At 55.9% G+C, this 26119-nt stretch overlaps 1 protein-coding gene and 1 long non-coding RNA gene across 2 annotated transcripts; one reads left to right on the forward strand and one right to left on the reverse strand.

The window, feature by feature from the left end:
* Positions 1-405: 405 nt before the first annotated feature.
* Positions 406-26009, reverse strand: LOC119871897. Its single transcript, XR_005359799.1, has 3 exons — positions 25963-26009; positions 23061-23219; positions 406-1605 (listed from the first exon to the last, which is right to left on the reverse strand). It is a non-coding gene; the product is annotated as an uncharacterized LOC119871897 (long non-coding RNA).
* Positions 7799-12599, forward strand: TNFRSF14 (TNF receptor superfamily member 14). Its single transcript, NM_001284454.1, has 8 exons — positions 7799-7867; positions 8545-8653; positions 9120-9245; positions 9930-10085; positions 10256-10346; positions 11166-11326; positions 12244-12275; positions 12525-12599. Exons 1-8 carry the CDS (start codon positions 7799-7801, stop codon positions 12597-12599), a joined length of 819 nt encoding a protein of 272 aa, NP_001271383.1.
* Positions 26010-26119: the final 110 nt, after the last annotated feature.

The following is a 26119-nucleotide window of genomic DNA, read 5'->3' on the forward strand; positions in this document are numbered from 1 at the left end:
TTTTGATTCATTTTAAGACAACTGTTGTGAAATACACGTGAGATGTGCCGTGCTAGCCATCGGCGGGTGCACAGCCCAGCGGCACGACGCACCTTCACACCATTGTGCACACATCCCCATCGACCGTCTCCAGAACTTTCCGACTTCTGAGACTGATGCTCTGCCCCATGAAACGCTGCCCCCCTTCCTCCCCAATCGCTGGCGCCTGCTCTCTCTAGAAACGTGAGGACTTTAGGTCCATCGTGCCAGTGGATTCAGAGGGAATTTGTCCTCTCGTGACCAGCCTGGCTCCCTGGGCACGCGGGCCTCAAAGTCGACAGTGCTGCCATACCCGTCAGAACTTCAGCGGTGGTCCATCGTGCGGATAACGCACGCATTCGTCTCTTCATCTGTGCTGGACACCTGGGCCGCATCCACCCTTTCGTTGCCGTGAATAAAGCTGCCGTGAGCACCGATGCGCGAGGCTTGGAGTTGGCCTCTGCGGGCAGGCCCTGGGCCCGAATCATTGCTGCACCCCCAGTCCAGGGCTGGAGGCTGGAGAGGGAGGGAGGGAGGGGACCCACGTGCAGGGTGCAGAGCAGGGTGTGCAGCAGACAGGAATTGTCCCGGCTGCCCGGCAGAGCTGCCTTCTGGAGAAGCCGTGGGTTCCCCTGGGGCTGGCCCAGCGACCTGGTCTTCACCAGTAGTGAAGGTCAGTGCCCCCTCCATCACAGTTTTCTTGTAAAAGTGAAACACGCTGTTAATAACCCACACAATGAAGAAGAGAACTAAGCAGAAAGGAGAAGTTAGTCCAGGACCAGAGCCTGCTCCAGGCCCCCGGCAGAAGAATGCCTGACATTATTCAGGATGCAGGGAAACATGACGCGTGGGCAGGATTTGTTGGAATGCACATCACAGGCCCTCATGGCTGGGCCGCGTGTGTGTGTGGGTGTTGGGGTCCTTTGGTGCATCGGCCTCCCAGGGGTACCCTCAGGGGATCGGTGTTCACCTGAAAGGGCGCATTATTCCTGGTGTACCCACTTTACCTGGAGACCGAAGCGCTGCAGTCGGACGGCCTGGTGTGTGCCCAGGCCGCGAGGTTGGGGGATCGCCGGTGACAGTGGGGTAGGCTCCCATGGGTGTTGGGGGACCTAGCGGGCAGTGGCAGATGGCAATGCCATAGGGTCTGGGCTGTCCTGGGGCCTTGGGCTGTGTGTGTGCCGTCCTCTTCGTGCCCGAGTGCCTCAGTTCCTGGTTGCGCCGCATGGAGTGAAGATGTAGACCAGACGAAGAGTGGCGGGTGGCAAGGCACAGTTTATTGAGCCATAGTACAAGGCTCCCAGAGGAGGAGGGGACATTTTGGCATTCAAATGTAGGGGTTTTTAGAAGCTCTCTTGCAGAACTGTCTGGAGCATCTGGAGAGGGGCCCCCAGTGGACTGGCCACTGAGCTGTGCCCATCAGGGCTTTGATCACTCACCTGTGTCCCTGGCGGGTGACTCTTCCTGGGTTGATGGACTTCTGGACTGACGTCTGGAGGCTGACCCCCTTCATCTGTATCAGTGACCCATTGTTCATGGTTCATTGTTTTGTTTCAAGATGTTTTGCAAACGTCGCTCCTGCAGAGGCTGCTAGACAGGATATAATGGTCTGCGTTGTCAAATAGGATGCTAGTGTGCTACATCTTCGCCATCCCGGCTCCCTGTTTCCTTGTGGGGGATCCTGGCCCTCACTGCCTGAGTGTCCGGTTAACTCCCAACATTAACACGTCTTGCCCATGTCATAAACAGAAAGGGGCAGGGCGGAGGCGGTGAGTGTGATAAGCCAGTGGGGTCAGCTGGCTGTGTTTGGGGCCTGACAGTGATTGTTTTGCCTGAGTGCACACTTGGTCCGTGTCCTTGTCGATGCTGACACACTGTGACGTCATTTAATTCACCAGAGGACACCAAGGCCTGCAGAGGGCGTGGGCTGGTTTTCCACAGATGGGAGGCTTTCCCCCACATCACGGAGACCCAGTGGGCTTGGCTATGTGCCAGGTGCTGGGGATACAGTGGTGAGCAGCAGACAGAGCTCCTTGTCCTCAGGAGCTCACACTCTGGTTGGAGACCATCCTGAACTGTGTGCCCCCCAAATGCGTGTGTTGAAGCTCTCACTCCCAGTGTGACTGCGTTGGGAGGCAGGACTTTCAGGAGGGAATTGGGATTCCATGACATCATAAGGGTGGGGCCCTGATCCCATAGGACTGATGCCCTGAAGAGGAGCAGGGCTGCCTAAGGGGCTCAGTCGGTTAAGTGTCCAACTCTTGATGTCAGCTCAGCTCTCCATATCGGGCCTTGGGTTCAAGGCCTGCATTGGGCTGCAGGCTGGGCATGGAGCCTGCTTAGAGAACAAAGAGGACACACCTGAGCTCTCTCCCCGTGTGTGCACAGGGGAAGGCTGTGTGAGGACACAGCAGGGTGGACTTGCAGTGTCCAGAATGGAGAGAAATAGATGTGTGCCCCCAGCCCAATGCACATTGTCTCAGACCCCCAGCAGCAGACTGGGGTGAGCCCCTCGCAGGCACACCTGCCCCTGGCCCAGGCCCCCCTGACCTGCTTTTTCTAGGTTATACCCGCTGTTCCAGTGTGTCAAATCAATGCCACCATGCTTTGGGGCCTTGTGGGTCTGGGTTCTCCCTCCACGTCCTGGCAGTGAGCCTCATGCGGCTCTCCAACCCCCCTGTGGCTCTGCGGGTGCCAGCATGTCTGCAGGGAATGGGGACAAGGTGGGCTCTGTCTTCCACAGTCTTCCAGAACTCTCTCCCTGAGTTGAAAGCGGGAGGCAGTGCTGAGCTGAGACTGGGAATGCTCACCTGCTCTTCCTGGAGTGGCAGCCTCCCTCATCTGCCCTGCTCTCTGCCTCCATCTCCTGGCCTGTGAAGCACAGGTCCTCAGGGTGCTAACCACGAGCTGCACAGGGTGGCTGTGGGTGTGAGGGCGGTGCTGGTACCTTACTGCGTGGTGAGGGCCTGGCCCCGGGGACCCAGTGTAGGCCAACTTACTGCCACCCAGGAGGGAAGGAGGAGATGGTGAGCATCAAGCTCTGGGACACAAGGGAGTACGGAGGGGCTCTGGCACAAGGCCCTGCAGAGTGTGGGGAGTGGCCAACATGGCTTGATCTGAGCTGGAAAGGTGCCCCAGCCGCTGTTTGGCAGCAGAAGAGGGGCTGAGGGTGGCGTGGTGTGCCCGGAGACAGAGTGGGGGAACATTTCAGAGCCATCTCTCTGCGCCTGGAAGGGCCGGGATGAGGGGTGTGGGGCTGTGGGGTGTGGAGCACAGCTGCCTCCTGGCTCCTGGTTTTGGGTGGGGAGAGAGGGCTCTTAACACTGCTGGGGAGGAGCTGATGAGGGTGCTCGGGCACACCGAGCTTGGGATGGCGGGGAGGGGGTCAGCAGCTGATACCCTGGTCTGGAGCTTGGGGGAGACAGTCCCCCAATTCTGCTCCCAGGAGCTGGGTGCTCAACCTCTGGGAAGTGCTGGGCTACCCGAGCACCCTCAGGCCCTCCTCTGACTGCTGTCCCCCATCCTTCCCCTCTGTTGCAGGCATGAGGGCTTGCCGCGTGGTCCCTCGTCCACTCTCCTCTACACGTGACAGCTGGAGCTGCGTCCCGTAGGCTTCCCACCTCTGGGCTGCCCTCGGCCTCTGCAGCCTGCCCCTGCCTCCCCCTGGCTCTGCCTGGCCCACCCCCGGAGCGTCCTCTCTGCGCCGTCTGCCCTGCACAGCAGCCTGCTCTGTGCCAGCCCCACGCCTCACCCAGAGTGGACCTCAGCTACCGCCCAGCTGCATCGCTCAACCTACATTCTTCCTCAGAAACGCCCTCTCCCACCTGGCCCTCCACCACAGCACCTAGGCATCCTTCATTCCCCCTGGCAGCTGCCCCCCACTAAGGGGGAGCTCCCCATGTGACTGTACCTCTGGCTCCCTCCTTGGTCCTGGAGCCCGAGGAGGGTGAGGACCAGGCTGCGTTGCTTCTGATCCCCACTGTCCAGCCTGGGGCTCCCACAGAGCAGGGGATGCTGAGGGTGCATAGAAGAGGGGGTGCCTCTGCAGTGGGGCCTCAGGACGTCCCCTCAAGCTTCCAGGTTTGGCTCCAGCCCTGTGGTTCTCACCATCTCTCTCCCACCCCTCAACACCCTGGAAATCTGTCTCAGGAAGAAAGGGGAAATGTGACCGGGGGGTTCCCAGAAGCCCTGTGTGCTATGTTGACCAGGAGGTCACAGTGAGGTAGCCTGGCCCTCCCTGAGCCCTCAGGGTGAGCCACCCAGCATGAGCCCTGTGGGGCCCTGGGCGTAAATTGGTTGGGTCAGGGGGTGAGTACATCCCAGGGCCCAGGTTATATGGGGTATGGGCTCCACTTCACCCACCAGGAAGGATGGGGTGCATGAGCCACAGGGAGCCTCAGATATGTAGAATTGGGGGGGCCCAGCACAGAGGAGGGGGAGAGTCCCACCTAGCAGGTGACAGCCGGCACCCTTCTATCTCGCTCCCTCCATGATGAATCGGGTACTCCTGCCCTGTCACTGGCCCTGATCAGGGTCTCCTCCCCAGGGTCCCTTGGAAATAGAATCAGGTAGTGACCGTGAGGACACTGGTGGCTGCCGGCCAGTCCCAGCTGAAGGGACCCTTAGCCCCCTCCATCCTGAAGAGCATGGCAGGAGTTGGGAGGTCAGTGGGGCGTGTAGCAGGAGAGAGAATTCCCACACCCTGCTTTGGGTTCCTGAGTGGCTCTGAGGCACCTGTGTGTGGCTGGGGTTCCTAGAACATTCTAAAATACTTCCCAATGCTCATGAGGGCGGAAGGGAGGGTACAGAGAGGGTGCTCCTTCCCCTTGGTTGGAAAACCCCGGAGGCAGGAGGGTATAAGTGTACCAAGAAGGAGCAGGGTGGGGACACTTCTAATTGGCTTCTGGTGAGGGGACGTAGCCAGTATTGGGCAGCCCCGGCCCCGGGGGCCTCACCCCCAGTTCCCCGAGTCCCAGCCTCTCCCCCTGGGTGGCACCACCATGCCCACGGCACAGACAGGGTCTCACACACAGGCCCAGTCCAGGTCAGAGTCACACCAGACAGCGGCCCCCTGCATGCCTCGTTCCCGGATGCTGCTCATTGTTTCAGGACTGCAGGCGCTCACGGGGACTCCTCCGTCCCAGCGGGCACGGGGCAGCCTTGGCTCGCGGGGTGACAAGCATCAGGCACGTCCTCTGGCCTCTTGGAGCCAGGAGGGGCAGCTGCAGACCATCTCCAGGGTCACCCTGGCTCAGCTAGTTCCACCCAGGGCCCCCAGTGGGGACGACCTGCCTGCCCTGCACATCCCCTGCCCCGCTCTGCAGCAGTGACTGGGACACCCTGGAGGCCCAACCTGGAGCCAGGCTGGGGGTTCGAGCACGGTGCAGCCGCGGAGCAGCCGTGTCCCCACTGACCCTGGATGGGCCACCTAACCTCTCTCTTCCCCACCCCTGGAGCCCCGAGGCTCGGCTGGCCCGCAGCAAGCACCCCGGAGACGGGATGGTTACAGCCTGTTCCCGTGGGGACACGGGGTGTCACCCCTTCCTTCCCTGCCTGGCTCCAGCTCCCAGAAAGTACTCTGGGGACGTCCGTGGCCTGAGGGTGAGGCACAGAGATGGGAGGGGAGCAGCCCCCCGGCCTGGCGGGCCCCCAGGCCACACAGCAGAGGGAAGGTCCCCTGGAGGGTCCCGGCAGGACCTGCAGGTGACACAGAGCTGCCCCCCGGAAGTGCTGCTGGATGAATGAGCCGGTGGGGCCTGAGGCACATCTCAGGCCCGGGAGTGTCCATTATGGCAACGTGGCCGCACAACCACCGCTGGACTCCCCCGTTCAGTGATTTCTCTGTAAAATGGTTTCCAGTGACCATGTGGAATGAGAAAGGGCCAGCAGTCCTTTGTGTGGCTGATGCCAAGTAGGGCACACCGTGGTGCCCGTGCAGGGTGGGGGCATCCCCGGGGTTTGCGGGGGCCTCGTGGGGGCTCCCAAGGCCCTAGGTCCCACCTGCCCCCTCCCTGCCTGAGAGGCTGAGCTGGTCGTCCTGGGGGACAGTGGTCAGGGGTGGACCTCGCTTCTGAGCCCTGGGAGGCTTTGGCCCACAGGTCTGGGGGCAGTCCCCACTTCAGCCCCAGGACTTCATTCCTGCCTGGGTCCTTCCCTGCCTGTCCCCCTCAGTGTCCCCTGGCAATGGGATTAGATAGTGACCCCAGGATACTGGTGCTAAGGTCAGGACAGGGAAGGGGCTCCAGGTCAATCTGGGATGGGCGACCAGCGATCAGTTCACTGAAGGGGGCAGTTCCTGGGTCTGATGGGGTCCTGCCCCGAGGCCCGTGGAGCTGGACACGCACCTCAGTGTCGGCATGGGTCTGCTGGGAGGGAAGGGCCAGTTTGTTGATCTGTGGGGAAGTCAGAGGGTGCCATGCCCTCCTATCACATGAGCCACAGGGCTGAAATGTGACCATCACATGGGCCATGGGGCTGAAGTGTGACGTGGGAGCCCCAGGGCTACGGGGGAGACTCCCCAGGACACTTCCCATTGGAGGCGCTAGCAGGGGTGCACTGCCTCTCACCAGCCCGCTGCCAGCCTCTTAGGGCACCCGGAATGCAGTGGTCCCCCACCTCTAAAGTGTCCACACCACCTCGAGCTCTGGGGACAGTGGTGGCATTGGGAAGCCCAGGTGAGGAGAGCCCCTCTGGGATGGGGAGGTCAGGGTTTGGGTCTGAGCAGTTGTACCCCAGACACCCTGGGCCATGACCCACCTGTGAAATGGGGGCAAGAATTAATCAGCTGGGCCCCCACCCAGTGACAGGGTGGGGGTGGGGTGTGAATACAGTGGTGGGGCTCAGGGAAAGTACAGTGTCGCCCCTCCCAATCATGAAGGTGGGAGGGACACTGAGGATGCTCTGCGTCCCTCCAGCTCCCAGGGTCAGGGAGGTCACCCCCCTCCATCTCCCTCATGGTGGCGGCAGGGGGGTGGGGGGGCACCAAGGGAGCTCCGCCTCCCCCAGCTCCGGGTGGTCTGGGGAGAGACCCCTTCTGCAGAGCTGTGCTCAGGATCCTGTAGGAGGAAAGCAGCCACCCCTCTCCTGTATAGAGGTGGGGACACACCTGGAGGGTGCCGCATGGGAGACGTGGGAGATGGGGTTCCTCTGGAGGGACCGGGTCATCCCACTTCGGGAGCTGAGACAGGAAGCAGGAGGGCTCCTGTTTGTAGCCTTGATGCCTGAGCCGTGGGGTGTGGGGGGCGGGCTCTCGGAGTGTGAGAGCCCAGACAGAAGGCAGGCAGATACATTTGGAGGGTGCACCCAGCTCTACAGGAACCTCGGGGTGGGGGGTGCTGAGGGACAGGGGAGAGGCCAGGAGAACTTGCTCAGCCAGCACTGCGGGATCCCTCAGTGGGACTGGAGGAACTGTGCCCCCCCCATCCCCACCCCCACCCCCACTGAGGTCCCGCCTCCTGCCTCTGCATCCCCCTCCCCTTGCCTTGCACTTCTGCATCTGGTCACCTCCTGCCCTCTGCACAGCTAGCGCTGCAGCCCTCTACCCCCTGCCACTGTGGGCTTCTGGGCCCAGGCAGGGCAGCCGGGCCTCAGCAAAGGCAGTTATTTTGGAGGCTGAGCTGAAGAATGTTATAGAATGATAAGCCTTCTCATTGGGCCACAAACACTTTCTCTTTCTCTTTCCATTTAGGGAAGTCAGGCTCTGGGCCGAGTGCAAGGTCGCTCTGCTGCTGTCAGGGGTCCTGAGACAGCAGCTGGGGAATGAGGGGTCCTGAAGGGGGACATGGGGCCTCTTCGAGGCTGGGAGCTGCCCCCCTGGAGCCAGGCCCCCAAGGCTGATGCCCTGAGCCAGGTGAGTGCCCTGAGTCTGTGTGTCCCTGTGTCTCAGCACTTCCTGTCATCCCCTCCTGCCTGCTGGGTGTGCTCCCTGCACCCTGCCCTGGGCCATAGCCACTTCCTGGCTCACTTGTGCCCTGTCCCCTCACTACCTGTAGCTCTTGGGTGGACTCAACCCCCTGCAACTTGTCCCCTGACCCCCGAGAGTCAAGAGTCTGTGAGCAGAGTGGCTTGAAGCCATACCCACTAACAGCGGAAATGCTCCTCTGTGGCCCTCTCCCCAACCGTCTCAGGGCCCCCACCACAGGAAAAGCAGGAGCTCAAGAGCCCACCCTTCTTCCCCCGCCTCTGCCGGCAGCTCAGTGCTTTTGACAAAGTCCTTATTTGTGCAGAGAGGGCAAACACAGGACCCTGCTCAGTAGGCGGCTAGCCCTGGCTCTAACTCCTCAGGAAGGCACCCACAGTACCAGACAGGATCAGCCCTGGAACCAGGGTCCCCCAGATAGCCTCCGTCACCCCCAGGCCCAGAGCCACCTGTCTCCCCACCAGGGCTATGGCTCCTCAGAGCTGTCCCTGCTCTGACCCTGCAGTTCCTCAAGGGCTGCTGCTGCCCCATTTCACAGGGGGAGAGCCTGGGGCCCCAGGGGCAGCCCTGGGACTGCTCCCCTGCAGTGCTGATCCTGTCTCCTGCAGGCCCTGTACCTCCTCCTCCTGGGGTCCCTCCCCTGGGCTCTGGCCACGGCCCCTTGCAAAGAGGAAGAGTATCCGGTGGGGTCCGAGTGCTGTCCCAAATGCAGCCCAGGTAGGTACGGTCCTGGAAGGACCCGTTCTGTGGGGCCACCCAGGACAGCCCCTTCCCTGGCCAGGGGCTTATGCTTCAGCACCGGGGGCCAAGTGAAGCCCTGGAGGCAGGGGTACCAATGGGGGAGGGCTGAAACACCCTGAGCTTGGACTCTTCCCTCAAGCCCCTCACAACTGCACTGCACAGGCAGGTGGCCTGGGGGAGCCAGCCAGCCGGTTAGTGGCCAGAAGCTGGGGCACAGAGTGGGGACCGGGGCACAGTGGGCACAGGACCAGGAGGTCCTCACCTCTGTCCAGAACATTCCCACTGCCCCCAGAGCTGGCTCACTGGTAGGAGGCAGCAGGGGACCATGTATGGTGTGGGGGTTCAGCAAGAGGGCTTTCTGTTCTGGGGAGGGTGTCATGCCCTCTGGGGGCTCCCGAAGGGTCCTAGTCGGGCCCGAGTGACGCGGTCCCTCTGGGTGCAGGTTACCGGGTGAAGGAGGCCTGTGGGGAGCTGACTGGCACGGTCTGTGCTCCCTGTGACCCGGGGACCTACACGGCCCACCTCAATGGCCTGAGCGAGTGTCTGCAGTGCCGAATGTGTGACCCAGGTGAGAGCACTGGCCGCAGCCACCACTCCACTCTGTCCCGCTGCAGCACTGCAGCGGCACACCCACATGGCCAGGACCAGGTGTGCCAGGCCCCACCCATCTGCAGGGTTCAGTGTCTGAACCCTTCCAGGGGACTTAGGCCTCTGTCCACACCCGTCTCTCCCTAGAGGCGGGTCAGCAGCTTCAGAAAAGCCTGTTAGCCGGGAACCTGTCTGAGGGACGGGACTTCATTATGGGTGGCCTAGGGCTGGGACCCACGTTCTGGGACTCACCCACGGCTGCCTGTGGTTCTCACTTCCTCTGTGGGCCCCGCCTGCCCTACTGAGGACACCCCCATCCTCCTGACCGCTGGCCCCTCCTCCATTTCCAGCGCTCTTCTGCTGCTGTTCATGCCCCTCAGATCCCCTTTGGACACCACCTTCCCCACGTCCAGCACCCGCAGGCACTGGGTTCGGGCTGAGCAGGGCGGGCACCTGACTGGGTCCTGGGGCAGGAGCAGAGCGGGACCCAGACACACACACCAGGGCTGCAGAGCTGGGCTGGGGGCCACTCACCATCCCATCCCCAGACCCCAGGCAGGAGCCCACAGGCCCGCAGGTTCTTGGTCTCCTCCTGGGATGGGGTGCTCAGCACTGCCCAGGGCAGCCCCTGTGGCTGCTCTCAGCTCCTTCTCTTGGGTCCCAGCCATGGCCCTGGTGACCAGGCAGAAATGCTCCAGAACAGAGAATACTGTGTGCGCCTGTGCCCAGGGCCACTTCTGCATCAGTGAGAACGAGGACGACTGTGTGGAGTGCCGTCCCCACACGCCCTGCAAACCTGGACAGAGGGTAGTGGCCAGAGGTGAGCCAAAGACCCCATGCTCTCTCTGCTCAGCAGCAGGGCCACCTGGTCCCTGGTACCCCCTGGAGAGCCAGACCCCAGACCCCAGGCTCCAGCCTGTGGAGGAGAAGCCCAGCTCCCCTCTGGGCTCCAGCCCCTGCATCCCCTCTGCCAGCCTTGTCATTTTTCAGGCACTGAGCAGAGGGACACGATGTGTGAAGACTGCCCTCCCGGGACCTTCTCACCCAATGGGACCCTGGAGCAGTGCCAGCCCTGGACCATGTAGGTGATCCTGGGGTGGTGTCAGTGCCCATGTCCCCGGGAGGAGCTCCTCCACGCTGCCCTGGCAGATGAGGGCTGCCCGGCCGCAGAGACCCCAAGGCCCCACTCTGCTGCTCCCCATGGCCAGACGGCATCCAGCAGGGCACCTGCTTGGACCCTGTGGCCCTCACACCCCTTCACACTAGCTGACATCTGATAGTCAGCAGATGCAAGTTCCCTGAGGCCAAGGATGGACCTTCTGTCCTGGGACAGATCTTGAGGGACGGTGCTGCTAGATTCCGGGTCCCCTGGGGTGTCCCCAGATGCCAGGGCTGTAGGGGGTCCCAGTGGATGTGGAGTCAGGGGGAGGCTGGCAGGGAGGTTTCCCAAAGTGAAGATCCCCTGCATAACCATCCCCGGGGCCCAGAGACAACTTGGGTGCTCCGTGTCCCTGGGGGGAGCCTGGGGTGACCAGATGTGGCCGCTGTAGGGCAGCCGAAGGGTCCCCTCTCGCCATCCTGCCTCCCCCCGGTCTGTCCCTCTGGGTGGCACACTGGCCCTGAAGGGTGTCCCCCCCTGACCAGGGCTCTCTCTGCCCAGTCTCCTCTGGCCCATCCCTGTCCCTGTCTCCTCTCTGTGCATCCCTGTGTTCCCACCTCATCCTTCCCTCGTCTCCCCAGAGCAGTGAGGCTTGAAGATGGACGTGAGTTCCCCACCCGGAGCTGGAGCAGGTTTACTGGGCAGCTGCCTTCACCTGCTGGAGCGCCCCTGGGTCTGAGGGGGTGCAGGCCAGCGGGGGCGCCCAGGATGCTCCCTGTCCTCTGCATGGCTCTCTCCTAGGTGCAGCGGCCCTTTTCAGCGGGAAGCACATGCTGGGACCAGCAGCTCCGATGTCACATGCTCCTCCTGGGGCCCTCCCCTTATGAGCAGTTTCCTTGGTATATTTGTGCTCCTTGTCCTCATAAGCCTCTGCTTTTGGATGAAACGTAGAAGGCAGCATGGTGAGCAGTCCATCTCCGAGGCCCTCAGCCTGTCCCGCAAATGGGGGGAGGCGGCCCCCAGGAGCATCTCCAGGATTCCTGGGCTCCTCTGGTGGGCTGTTGATGGTCTGGAGATGTGGGCGTCCTGATGTCATGGGATCACCAGAGTGGGGGGCCGGGAGGTCAGTATCCCCTGTTCCAGGAGCCCTTTGCTGCCCCTATACTCACTCCCCACCTTGGACTTGGAGGCCCTGTCTGCCCCCAGGGGCAGAGGAGCACCAGGCAGGCTGCACGGAGTAGGGGGAGCACGGAGATGGTGCGGGAGGGCAGCAGTGACCCTGCCACAGGCTGAGACCCCCTGAGGGGCCCACTTATGTGCCTGCCTCCACATCTGGCCAGGCCCTGGCTCTATAGGCCCAGCTCTGGCCCTTGGGGGCCCCGGCCATGCCCCATAGGGAGTAGGCACTCAGCAAAGTCGTCCGAATGGGGAAGGATGGCCACCGTCTTGGACTACTGTCAGCTTGTGTGTCCTGGGTCCTCACCCTGGGGCCCAGGCTGCAGGCAGGTCTCGGGGACCCAGGCTCTGAGAGGGTGGCAATGGCCAGTGTTCTTTCTCACCGGATTCTGGGGCACCTGCTCCCTGAGGGGGGACCCTCCTCTGTGAAGCGTTTGCTCCCTGTCCCTGGATGACCATCACACTGGAGTGAATTAGGGACAAGGTTTGGTGGCTAGGGACTTGGGCAGGAGGAGCTCCATGTTGTCACAGGTCCTGGGCCCCGCAAGGGACAAGTCCAGCAAGCAGCCCTGTCCACATGGGTCTGGCCTGTGTCAGAGGGCCCCTGTCTCACAGAAGGCCCCACAGTGAGAAACTGGGAGCTCAGGTCTGAACCCATGGCTGTGAGGCCCACTCCATGTGACACAATGTCTCTGTCTTTCAGAGAGATCCACCAAGCCAAGAACCTTTCAACAGGTATTACTGGTCATCTCACTCGCCCTGACCCACTGGAGGTGATGCTGTTGGGGTGGGTGTGGGTCCCCGTTCTCAGAGGGCCTGAGTCCTTGGTATGAGGCCAAGCCAACTTGGGGAGGAGGCCATAGTCCTCCCCTTAGAAACCCAACATGACCCCAAGCACCACAAAGTTCCTGGGCTGGGCGCAGGGTGTGGTCTTCATGCTGAATTTCTCCAGCTGGACACATAGGGGGATCCTGTGTCATCCAGGTCCCGCAGGCCCCACCGGACGTCACCACAGTGGCCATGGAGGAGACAGCATCCATGCCCCCTGCGGGGGTATGACCCACTCACTGATGGACAGCTCCAGGATGCAGATGTCTCAGCCATCTTGGGCCATGCCTGCTGGGAGCTGCCAGGCCCCTCAAGGGCAGAATGGGGGTCGTCCCCGGGCGCGCTTCACACTCCTGCAGCAGAGGGAGACTGGCCACTGCTCAGGGGGCTTTGGGGGCCCCACATGTCTCCCATTAATTTCATGAGGGGCCCAGAGCCCTCCCACGTGAAGACACAGCCACTAGCCACTCTTGGGACCAAGCCCACTCTCCCAGCCCCCTGAGCCTCAGTTTGCTCATCTGTAGGATGGGCCTACTGGCACCTACCTCATGGCTGGGGTGACACTGGACGGACCACAAATGCAGTGCATGAATGACTGTTCCACTGGGAAGGGATTTCTAAATTGGAGCTGTGTTTGCTCAACAAATTAAAATTGGTTTTTAACTTTTCATTAAAACATATACTTCGGAAGATGCTTTGAGAGCATGTGAGTATCCTGTGTCTCCCGAAACTTCTACACACTGAAGAGTTTTGCCCGAACGGTGAGTTTCTCGGGTTTCCAGTGGGTGGTGTGGGTTCCACTTTCCGCGCTGCCAAGGCAGTGTCCATGGAACGGAAGAGCTTCCCTGGACCTTCAGCCTGTCCCACCATGGCTCTCGCTTCCTATTTCTCTTTCTTTCTTTCTTTTTTTTTTAATTTTTAATTTATTTATTTGAGAAACAGAGAGAGAGGCAGAGACACAGGCAGAGGGAGAAGCAGGCTCCATGCAGGGAGCCTGATGTGGGACTTGATCCCGGGTATCCAGGATCATGCCCTGGGCTGAAGGCGGCACTAAACCGCTGTGCCACCTGGGCTGCCCACGCTTCCTATTTCAGCAGTGCATTCTAACTGTCATTATTTCAAGGCTCACTGGGTCCCAGATTTGTTTTACTGAGGCCCTTCAACTCATTTCTGATGCACAGTCCCTACTGTGTTCCCTGAGAATCCTCAGCCCAGTGACATCTCACGGAAGGCAAGCATAGCAGGCCCACACGTTGGCTTCTAAGTCATTCTCCATCAAAACCACTGCTGTGAATCCAGAACTCCTAGAACATCCTAGAACTCTCCCTGACCCAGGGCAGAGGCCGGGGCCATGGGAAGGGCTCTCAGGCCCAAGGATGGGCTCCCAGGGAAGCTCCCTTCATACAACATTCCCAGCGCTGGATGTGGCCACACAGGTACATCAGCCCAAAGAACCCCCAGAGGGTCCCACCTGAGGGTCATGTCCAAGTCCACTGACATCATGTTCCTGCCTGCCCATGGCCACTGTGGCCAGCACTGCACCTCATCCCAGCATCTCAATGGCGCGAGGCGGGTGGCGAGGCCCACCATGAAGCCCCAGTGCACCCAACCAGCGCATCCGGCCAGGTGCCCTTGGCTCACCTCTGTAGGCTGACAGCCAGGTTCACCAAGAAGGACTCTTAGATTTCAGCCTAGGAGGCGCTAGCACAGTCACGCAGTCACGTCACAAGCACTTCGTCCCCTTTGAAAGCACCACAGAATCGAAACATGACATCCCCCAAAGCATATTTTTACTAATAGCACATGCAGTGAATCGGCTCTGACCCTTCACCAGTTTCAGCCCCTTTACTCCTGCGTATTTTCTGCACCAATTTGAATAGGCATCTTTTCGGAGAAACACAGATTCAGGATTTTCACATGGCTACCAAGGAGATACCTGAAGGATTCCCGAGGCCAGTGCAGAGCCTCAGTCAGGAGTCAGGAATACGGGTCGGGGGAGGCGACACAGGGTGGGGGGGACATAGGCGGAGAGTCCTCAGCAGCAGCGTAAGCCCACCATGTGGGCCCTGTCCACATCACACATCCCTGACAGAAGCGTCCTTGGTGCTTTGATCCATGTACTTATTGTGTGCTCCTCAGACTCAGCCCAACTTTGCCAATCATGGGGTTGAACTGGTTAGAGGTTTCTGGAGGGATGCCATGGGGCAGGGTAGGTTAGGCTGGTCCCTACCCCAAGGGGCTCAACCTGCAGTCTCACCCTGAGCTTGCCAGGCCCACCTCCCTGCCTCGCAAGCCCTTCCCCACCCTGCCCTCCTCCGAGCCCTGGGCATTCTGTGGTTGCCCACCCCATGGGACCACTTCATCCCTGTGTCTGATTCTGCTTCCACGCCTACCTCCTGCAGCTCCTCCCTGGGCCCCTGTCTTGGGGAAAGGAGCGGGCCCACTCAGGCCAGAGATCCTGGGTCTGAGAGGGCAGAGTTCTCCCCTCCCAGCACGCATCCCTCCCACCAGCAGCAGGCTCCAGTGCCCTGCCAGCTGGTGGGTCCTCTCTGCAGCTGAGCTGATGCAGGTGGGAGACAAGGCAGGAGTCACCTTGGAGGAGCCCCAATCCTGGAGCTGTCCCCCGGGGGTCCCACCTGGGGAAACTGGGAGCGAGGTTGCTGGGGTCATGCCTCCCTGCTCTCGCAGTCCCTGGGCTCAGTCCTGAGCCCTTCCCTTCCAGCACTGGGGCAACACTGAGCCCCATGCCCCTGGTGAATGTGCTCTTGTCAGGCAGCTCTGGGTTCTGAGGGGTAGGGGTCCTGGTGCCCAGGGGAGGGGACTTCTTCCTGGAACACAGTTTTCTGCTGAACCTGGCACTCTGGCCGCCACTGGTCACATGGGAACCCTGAACAAGAGGCCAGTGAGAAAGAGAGCAGTCTGGGTCCTGGTGGGCATCCTGGATGCTGATTAAGAAGTCTTTCCTGGCACCCAGGCAGTCCTCACGCTTCCTTCAGAACTGTGGGTCTGGTGGTGGCACACAGTGGACAAGTGCCCCTGTGGTAACATCCTAGAACTCTCCCTGACCCAGTATGGTTATGTGGGGGGGGGGGGGGGGAGGAGTGACCCCAGGAACCTTCGGCGCCTGCAGGAGGGGCCGGGGATCCATCCAGGAAGCAGGTGGTGCTCGTGGCCAGCCCTGCCAGCAGCCTGCCCAGGCCTGCCCTCTGTTGACGGGCTGGCCACGTAGGGCAGGGAGGGACTGCGCTGGTGGTTTGCTGCAGACCTCATGGGAACAGGCCAGGCTTGCAGGCGGATGCTACTACTTCACTACCGCCCAGGGAGGAAAGAAAGCTTCCTCCTACCCGCAAAGGCCCAAACAATGAGGGATGTCCCACCCAGCCAGTGAGGGACAGTCCCAGCCCAGCCAATGAGAAGCCACTACACTTCAGTCTCTGCTTCCTTGAAAGGGACTTTTTGTTTCGAAGAGCCTCCCAGATCTTGCTCTCCTCTAGGAAAGAGCTGCTCTGCCTTTGCTTCTGCTTTGCTCTTTGCATTTGTTAGGGCTTTGCTGTATCTTGCTTATCACAGAGTGCTGTTCCCAAATAAACCCATTTTTGCTTCAAAAATAACTGGCAGTTTTATTTTTTAACGTTAACAACAGACTGAATCAACAAGGCTTGAATACACACTGGTAAACAACTGAAACTCAAAAAATGAACAAAATTAGATTTCAAATGAATAAAACCACCACCAAGAAAAGAAAAACTAATTATGCAACTTTTGAGAATGGTATTTGGACTAATGGAAAAAATAAGTATAAGCAAATGCTGAGTGGGCAGGATTCTTGCAATGGCAGCAATCATGAGACAATGGTCTGTGTCTTCTAGGACTGAGCCAGTGAGCAAATATGTTCTGGACAAAGGGGGCCGGGTTCCTGTCAGGAACAGAGGAGGATGCACACTGTGGTTTGTCTAGAACTGGTGCTCTTGGTGTGAACTTGAGTTTATGTGTCTCTCAGTGAATGTGTGCATGTGATATACATGAATGTAGGGAGGTCCGAGTACATACTTCCTAAATCATTCTCTATGAAATCCTTAAAGCAATGACACTGCAGTGACAATTAGCACCCCCACACATGTTGGGTTCTAAAACCCATTCTCTGGGACAGAGAGGTAAGATGGTGGAGGAGTAGGGGACTCTAATTTCATCTGGTCCCTGGAATTCAGCTAGATAGCTGTCAAATCATTCTGAACAGCTGCGAACTCAACTAGAGATCTAAGAAAAAAAATTGCTGCAATTCTACAAATAGGAAAGTGACCTTTTTTTGGAAACACAGAATAACAAGACAGAAGAACTCACCCCAAAAAAAGAGAATAAGAGGGAGTACCGAGTGCCAGGGATTTAATTATTGTGGATACAAGGAAGATGTCAGAACTAGAATTCAAAACAATGATTATAAAGATCCTAACTGGGCTTGAAAAAAAGGATAAAAGTCACTAGAGAGTCCCTTACTGTAGAAATAAAAGATCTAAAATCTAATCAGGTTGAAATAAAAAAGGCTATTAAAGAGATGCCAGCACAAATGGAGACTCTGTTAGGATAAACAAGGCAGAAGAGAGAGTCTGTGATCTAGAAGACAAAATGATGGAGAACAAAGAAACCGGGAAAACAAGAGATAAACAACCACTGGATCATGAAGGGAGGATTTGTGAGATCAGTAAGATCATAAGCAGAACAATATTTGAATAATTGGAATCCCAGAGGAAGAGGAAAGGGGGGGCAGTGGTCAGAAGGTATATTGGAGCAAATTATAGCAAAGAACTTCCCTAATCTGGGGAAGAAAACTGCATTCAAGTCCAGGAGGCACAGAGAATCCCCCTCAAAATCAGTAAAAATAGGTCAACACTGTAATATATAATAATGAAGCTTGAAAATCTCAGAGACAAAGAGAAAATCATGAAAGCAGCTCAGGACAAGAGGTTGGTAACCTATAAGGGTAGAAACATTAAACTGGCAGCACACCTGTCCACAGAGACCCGGCAGGGAGAAAGGGCTGGTATGATATATTCAGGGTGCTAAATGAGAGAAATATACAGCCAAGGATAATTTGTCCAGCAAGGCTGTCATTTGGAATGGAAGGAGAGATAAAGAGCTTCCAGGACAAACAGAAACTAAAGGAATCTGTGATCAAACTAGCCCTGCAAAAAATATAAAAGGGGGATTCTTTCAGCAAAGAGAGAGCCCAAAAGTAACAAAGACCAGAAAAGAACAGAGATAGTCTACAGAAAAATGGTCTTTACAGGTAATAAAATGGCACTAAATTCATATCTTTCAATAGTTATTCTGAATGTAAATGGGCTAAATGTTCCAGTCAAAAGGCTCAGTGTATCAGACTGGATAGAAAAATAAGGGGGATCCCTGGGTGGCGCAGCGGTTTGGCGCCTGCCTTTGGCCCAGGGCGCGATCCTGGAGACCCAGGATCGAATCCCACGTCGGGCTCCCGGTGCATGGAGCCTGCTTCTCCCTCTGCCTATGTCTCTGCCTCTCTCTCTCTCTCTCTCTCTCTCTCTCATAAATAAATAAAAAAAAATTAAAAAAAAAAAAAAAAAAAGAAAAATAAGAACCATCCATATGCTGTCTGCAAAAGACTCATTTTAGACCCAAGGACACCTCCAGACTGAAACTGGAGGTGGAGACCATGTATCATGCTAATGGACCTCAAAAGAAAGCTGGGGTGGCAATCCTTATATGAGACAAATTAGATTTTAAACCAAAGACTGAAATAAGAGACAAAGAAGGACACTATATCATAATTAAAGAGTCTACCCAATGAGAAGATCTAACAATTGTAAATATTTATGCCTCTAACATGGGAGCCGCCAATTATATTAACCAATTAATTAAAAAATTAAAGAAACTCATTGGTAATAATACTTAATCGTAGGGGACTTTAACTCCCCAGTCACTGCAATGGACACATCATCTGAACAGAAATCAACAAGGAAATAAGGGCTTTGAACAGCACACTGGACCAGATGGACTTCACAGATGTAGTCAGAGCTTTTCACTATAAAGCAACAGATTACACATTCTTCTCGAGTGCACATGGAACATTCTCCACTGTAGATCAGATGCAGATGGGTCACAAATCAAGTCTCAACCAGCACCAAAAGATTGGGATCATTCCCTGCATATTCTCAGACCACAATGCTTTAAAAATGGATCTCCATCACAAGAGGAGATTTGGAAAGGACGCAAATACATGGAGGCTAAAGAGTGTCCTACTAAAGAATGGATGGGTCAACCAGGAAAATAAGGAGGAATTTAAAAAATTCATGGAAACAAATGAAAATGAAAGCACACTGTTCAAAATCTTTGGGATGCAAAGGTGGTCCTCAGAGGGAAGTATATTGCAATACAAGCCTTTCTCAAGAAACAAGAAAAGTCTCAAATTCAAAAACTAACCTACATCTCAAGGAGCTGGAGAAAGAACAGCAACTGAAGTCTAAACCCAGCAGGAAAAGAGAAATAATAAAGATTAGAGCAGAAATCAATGAAATAGAAGCCAAAAAGAACACTAGACTAGATCAACAAAACTGAGAGCTGGTTCTCTGAAAGAATTAATAAGATTGATAAACTCTTAGCCAGAATTACCAAAAAGGAAAAGAGAAAGGACCCCAAATAATAAATTTGTGAGTGAAAGAGGAGATATCACAACCAACACTGAAAAAATATGAACAATTATAAGAATATATTTTGAGAAACTATATGCCAACAAATTAGACAATCTGGAAGAAACAGATGCATTCCTAGAGATGTGTAAACTACCAAAACTGAAATAGGGAGAAATAGAAAACCTGAACAGACCCATAACCAGCAAGGAAACTGAAGTCGTAATAAAAAATCTCTGAACAAGTGTCCAGGGGAATTCAACCAAATGTTTAAAAAAAATTAATACCTATTCTTCTGAAGCTACTTCAAAAAATATAAATGGAAGGAAAACTTCAAAACTCATTCTATAAGGCCAGCATTACCTTGATCTCAAAACCAGACAAAGATCCCACCAAAGAGGAGAATTACAGATCAATATCTCTGAAGAACATGGATGCAAAAATTCTCACCAAGACACCAGCTTGTAGGATCCAACAGTACATTACAAGGACCGTTCACCACAACCAGGTGGGATTTATTCCTGGGCTGCAGGTGGCCCAATATCTGCAAATCAATCAGTGTGATACTCTACATTAATAAAAGAAAGGACAAGATTCTCTCAATGGATGCAGGAAACGCATTTGACAAAATACACCATCCTTTCTTGATAAAAACTTTCCACAGTGTAGAGATAGAGGAAACATACCTCAATATCATAAAAGCCATCTATGAAAAGCCCACAGCGAATATCATTCTCAAAGGGGAAAAACTGAGAGCTTTTCCCCTAAGGTTAGGAACACGACAGGGATGCCCGGTCTCATCACTGTTGTTCAACATAGTACTAGAGGTCCTGACTCAGCAATCAGACAACAAAAAGAAACAAAAGTCTTCCAATTGGGAAAGAAGAAGTCAAACTCTGTCTCTTTACAGATTACATGATCCTCTATGTAGAAAATCCAGAAGACTCCACCCCAAAATGCTACAACTCATACAGGAATTCAGCAACGTGGCAGGATACAAAATCAATGCCCAGAAATCAGTGGCATTTCTATACACTAACAATGAGACAGAAGAAAGAGAAATTAAGGAATAAATCCCATTTACAACTGCACCAAAACCATAAGATACCTAGGAATAAACCTAACCAAAAGGTAAAGGATCTGTACTTTAATAACTACAGAACACTCATGAAAGAAATTGAGGAAGACACAAAGATATGGAAAAACATTCCATACTCAAGATTGGAAGAATAAATATTGTGAAAATGTCTATGCTACCCAGAGCAATCTACACATTCAGTGTAATCCCCATCAAAATACCATCAAGCATTTTTCACAGAGCTGAAATAAATAATCCTAAAATTTGCATAGAACCAGAAAAGATCCTGAATAGCCAGAGGAATGCTGAAAAAGAAAACCAAAGCTAGTGGCATTGCAATTCAGGACATCAAGCTCTATTACAAAGCTGTGATCACCAAGACAGTGTGGTACTGGCACAAACACAGACATACAGATCAATGGAACAGAATAGAGAATCCAGAAATGGGCTCTCAACTCTATGGTCAACTCATCTTTGACAAAGCAAAGCAAGAAAGGATATCCAATGGAAAAAAGACAACAAATGGTTTTGGGAAAATTGGACAGCCACACGCAGAAGAATGAAACTGGACCATTCTCTTACGCCATACTAAGATAAACTCAAAATGGATGAAAGACCTAAATGTGAGACAAGAATCCATCAAAATCCTAGAGGACAATATAGGCAACAATCTCTGTAACCTTGGCCACAGGAATTTCTTGCTAGACATGTCTCTAGAGGCAAAGGAAACAAAAGCAAAAATGAACTATTGGGGCTTCATCAAGATAAAAATCTTCTGCACAGCAAAGGAAACAGTCAACAAAACCAAAGGACAACCTACAGAAAGGTAAAAGATATTTGCAAATGACATATCAAATAAAGGGTTAGTATGCAAGATCTATAAAGAACTTATCAAACTCAACACCCAAAAAACAAATAATCCAGACAAGAAATGGGCAGAAGACATGAACAGACATTTCTCCAAAGAAGACCTACACGTGGCCAAAAGACACATGAAAAATGCCCTGCATCACCTGTCATCAGGAAATACACATCAAAACCACAATGAGATACCATCTCACACCAGTGAGAATGGCGAAAATTAACAAGACAGGAAATGACAGGCATTGGGGAGGAAGCAGAGAAAGGGGAGTTCCATTACACTATTGGTGGGAATGCAAGCTGATGCAGCCACTCCAGAAAACAGGGTGGAGGTTTCCAAAAGGTTAAAAATACAGCTACCCTAGGACCCAGTACTTACATAACTAGGTATTTACCCAAATGATAGAAACACAGGGATTGGAAAGGGCACCTGCACCCCAATATTCATAGCAGCAATGTCCATAATAGCCAAACTGTGGAATGAGCCCGGATGTTTATCAATGGAAATGGATAAAGAAGAGGTGGTCTGTATATACAATAGAATATTACTTGGGCTTCAAGGGACGAAATCTTGCCATTGCAACAATGTGGATGGAACTCTAGGGTACTAGGCTGAATGAAATAAGTCAATCAGAGAAAGTCAAATACTATATGACTTTACTTACATGTGGAATTTAAGAAACAAAACAGATGAACATAGAATGGAAGAAAAATAAAATAAGATGAACATAGAGAGGGAGGCAAACCATAAGAGATGCTGAATTCTAGGAAACACACTGAGGGTCACTGGAGGGGAGGTGGGTGGGGGGATGGGGTCATTGGGTGATGGGCAGGAAGGAGGACATGTGATGGGATGAGCACTGGGCATTACATGCAATTGATGAATCACTGACCTCTACCTCTGAAACGAATAATACACTATATGTTAACTGAATTTAAATTAAAAAAATTAAATAAAAAAAATCCATGGTCTATAAAAATAATTTGGATTTCTTGAAAAACGTCTGCTCCCAGGACTGGGGCTGGGCAAGAAGCAGATGAGCCAGGAACATCCTGTTGGGCCAGGAATTATGGATTGATAGCGATAATGTAAAAAAAAAAAAAAAATTCCATAGGCCAGTGTCAAGGGTCTCTGGCTGGAAAAATTTGGACAACTTGAAAACCAAAATATATGAGTAGTGGATTAAAAGTCAGTGAATAAAACTGGAACCATGAAGTCCTCCATGATGCCAATGCATGATGGATGCATGAATGAATAAACGCAAGGAGAATTCTCTTGCTTCCAGTGGAATGCCATCATCAGCCAAGAACAAGCAATCAAAAATAGAACAATTACATAGCCTGAAAGCATCTCCTCCAAACATGCTCGTCTCATCGATGCATGCTATCCTGAAAGTTTTGAGAGATACGGGATATTTACATGCTCTCAAGTCATCCTGCCGATGTATACTATTTAAAAATATTTTATTTTATTTATTTGGGAGATGAAATGAACACGAGCCCGCAAGCAGGGGGAGGGAGAGGGAGAAGCAGACTCCCCGCTGCTCAGGGAGCCCTATTCATGGCTCTGATCCCATGACTCTGAGACCATGTCCTGAGCCAAAGGCAGATGCTCAAAGTATCCTTTTAGATGACAAATTAAAAACCAATCTAATTTGTTGAGCAAACACAACTCCCATTTAGAAACCACTTCCAAATGTGACAGTCATTCATGTCATGCTGCATTCATGTCCCTCCAGTGTCACCCAACCCATGGTAGGTACACACAAGCCTGTCCTACAGATGACTAAGCTGAGGCTCAGAGGACCAGGGGTGAGCAGGGTCCTCTTGGAGCCAGAGGGTCTTGTGGCCCCCAGAGGAACACTTCAGCTGCTGGTGGGTATTGTCTTCTGTCAATCTGCGCCCCCATACTATGGGATCAGGGGATGGGGTGCAGGAGGCTGAGTCAGTCCAAGAGCTATGGCAGTGGGGGGAGAGAGAGCCCAAAGGAGCCAGAAGGTGGCTATGACCTGGGGTAGGGTGCAGGGAGCACACCCAGGGGTCAGAAGGGGATGCTAGGAAATGCTGAGTCACATGGAAACACAGGCTCAGGGGACTCACCTGGCTCAGGGCATCAGCCTTGGGGGCCTGGCTCCAGGGGGGCAGCTCCCTGCCTCGAAGAGGCTCCATGTCCCCCTTCAGGACCCCTCATTCCCCAGCCGCTGTCTCAGGACTCCTGACAGCAGGTCAAGCTTGCACTCAGCCCAGGACCTGACTTCTCTAAATGGAAAGGGAAAGAGAAAGTGTCCATGGACCAATGAGGAGGCTTATTGTTCTAGAACATGTCCTCAGCTCAGTCTCCAAAATAAACTGCCTTTGCTGTGGCCCAGCTGCCCTGCCTGGGGCCAGGAGCCCACAGTGGCAGAGGGGAGAGGGCTGCAGGGCTGGCTGTGCAGAGGGCAGGAGGTGACCAGATGCAGAAGTGCAAGGCAAGGGGAGGGGGATGCAGAGGCAGGAGGCGGGGCCTCAGTGGGGGTGGGGGTGGGGATGGGGGGGCACAGTTCCTCCTGCCCCACTGAGGGAGCCCGCAGTGCTGACTGAGCAAGTTCTCCTGGCCTCTCCCCTGTCCCTCAGCACCTTCCACCCCGAGGTTGCTGTAGAGCTGGTCACCCAGCCCAGGTTGACCTGGAGCCCCTTCCCTGTCCTGACCTTAGCACCAGTATCCTGGGGTCACTATCTAATCCCATTGCCAGGGGACACTGAGGGGGACAGGCAGGGAAGGACCCAGGCAGGGATGAAGTCCTGGGGCTGAAGTGGGGACTGCCCCCAGACCTGTGGGCCAAAGCCTCCCAGGGCTCAGAAGCGAGGTCCACCCCTGACCACTGTCCCCCAGGACGACCAGCTCAGCCTCTCAGGCAGGGAGGGGGCAGGTGGGACCTAGGGCCTTGGGAGCCCCCACGAGGCCCCCGCAAACCCCGGGGATGCCCCCACCCTGCACGGGCACCACGGTGTGCCCTACTTGGCATCAGCCACACAAAGGACTGCTGGCCCTTTCTCATTCCACATGGTCACTGGAAACCATTTTACAGAGAAATCACTGAACGGGGGAGTCCAGCGGTGGTTGTGCGGCCACGTTGCCATAATGGACACTCCCGGGCCTGAGATGTGCCTCAGGCCCCACCGGCTCATTCATCCAGCAGCACTTCCGGGGGGCAGCTCTGTGTCACCTGCAGGTCCTGCCGGGACCCTCCAAGGGACCTTCCCTCTGCTGTGTGGCCTGGGGGCCCGCCAGGCCGGGGGGCTGCTCCCCTCCCATCTCTGTGCCTCACCCTCAGGCCACGGACGTCCCCAGAGTACTTTCTGGGAGCTGGAGCCAGGCAGGGAAGGAAGGGGTGACACCCCGTGTCCCCACGGGAACAGGCTGTAACCATCCCGTCTCCGGGGTGCTTGCTGCGGGCCAGCCGAGCCTCGGGGCTCCAGGGGTGGGGAAGAGAGAGGTTAGGTGGCCCGTCCAGGGTCACTGGGGACACGGCTGCTCTGCGGCTGCGCCGTGCTCGAACCCCCAGTCTGGCTCTAGGTTGGGCCTCCAGGGTGTCCCAGTCACTGCTGCAGAGCGGGGCAGGGGATGTGCAGGGCAGGCAGGTCGTCCCCGCTGGGGGCCCTGGGTGGAACTAGCTGAGCCAGGGTGACCCTGGAGATGGTCTGCAGCTGCCCCTCCTGGCTCCAAGAGGCCAGAGGACGTGCCTGATGCTTGTCACCCCGCGAGCCAAGGCTGCCCCGTGCCCGCTGGGACGGAGGAGTCCCCGTGAGCGCCTGCAGTCCTGAAACAATGAGCAGCATCCGGGAATGAGGCATGCAGGGGGCCGCTGTCTGGTGTGACTCTGACCTGGACTGGGCCTGTGTGTGAGACCCTGTCTGTGCCGTGGGCATGGTGGTGCCACCCAGGGGGAGAGGCTGGGACTCGGGGGGCTGGGGGCGGAGCCCCCGGGGCCCGGGCTGCTGTCCATCTCTGCTGGTCTCCTTCCTGCCTTCCAGATCAGGATATGAATGCTTTGTGACAGGAGTGGGGTGAGGCTAGGCTCCTGTGCTGCTATCTGGAGCTCCAGCCACCACGGACCTTCAACCTCCCAGACCTGTAAGAAGGGAGCAGGACCCCTCTGGGTGCCGTCCTCCCCCTGTACCAGGTGTCCCGTGATATACTGGGCAGTGTCAGTGGTTGGGGCACTCTCTCCAAACCCGGAGGCGGGGGGGGGGGGGGGGGGGGGGGGGGCAAGTCCCCCAGCGGTCTATGGGCCCTGGGCAGCAAGGTTGAGAGCAGATGCACAGAGGTGGCGGTGAGCATGGGGTGGGGGGTGGGGGGTGTCCACTCAGATGACTGTTTCCTGAGTCAAGTCTTGGCTTCGTGCCCCCCCCGGGCCCCCCCCCCCCCCCCCCCCCCCCCCCCCCCCGCCCATTCTCAGGCCTTCATCCTAGCTCCAGGTAATGGCAGGTGCGACAGGGCTGTGGTGAGCAATAAACAAGACAACGTCTGGAGGCACGTGGCAAAATGCTCTTATTTCTTTTGGGTCCATGGTGCCCAAAGATGGGGGCTTAAGAGAAGCTATTTCGCTCGCAAGAAATTGTCAGTATTTTATGATTAAGGCGAAGGCGCATATGTAATTTGAAAAAGGATGCATTCCTACGGATTTTAAAGCTGAAGTAAGAGCAGGGGTCAAGGCTAAGCCCTGCTAAGGCCTGGTGCTCCACCGCCAGTAGGGCGGCCGCGGGGGGGGGCGGGGGGGGGGGCAGAGCCGGGATCCCGCGCTCACTCGCCAACCTTCACGCTGCCCCGCAAAGCGCTTACCACCCGGCCCCTGCACCCCGGCCCCCAGCCCCACGCCCTCTGCCCCGGGCCCCCTGCACCCCGACTCCCGACCCCTCGCCACCGCCCCCTGCACCCAGACCCCCGGGCTCCGCCCCTGCACCCCGGTCTCCGTCCCCGCCCACTGCACCCCGGCCCCCGGGCCCGGCCCCTGCACCGTACCCGCTGGTCTGCTCGGCACCTGCGCCCCCACGCGGGGCAGCTCTGTGCGCAGGCGCACACGTGCCTCCAGCACCAGCGCAGTGATGTCATCCGCGGATGTGCTTATGCAAAACAGGTGCGAGGCGCGGACCGGGTCGCCGCCCTGGTAGGGGCGGTC

This window comes from Canis lupus, chromosome 5, assembly GCF_011100685.1.
Source record: "Canis lupus familiaris isolate Mischka breed German Shepherd chromosome 5, alternate assembly UU_Cfam_GSD_1.0, whole genome shotgun sequence".
In the NCBI taxonomy this organism is placed as follows: Eukaryota; Metazoa; Chordata; class Mammalia; order Carnivora; family Canidae; genus Canis; species Canis lupus.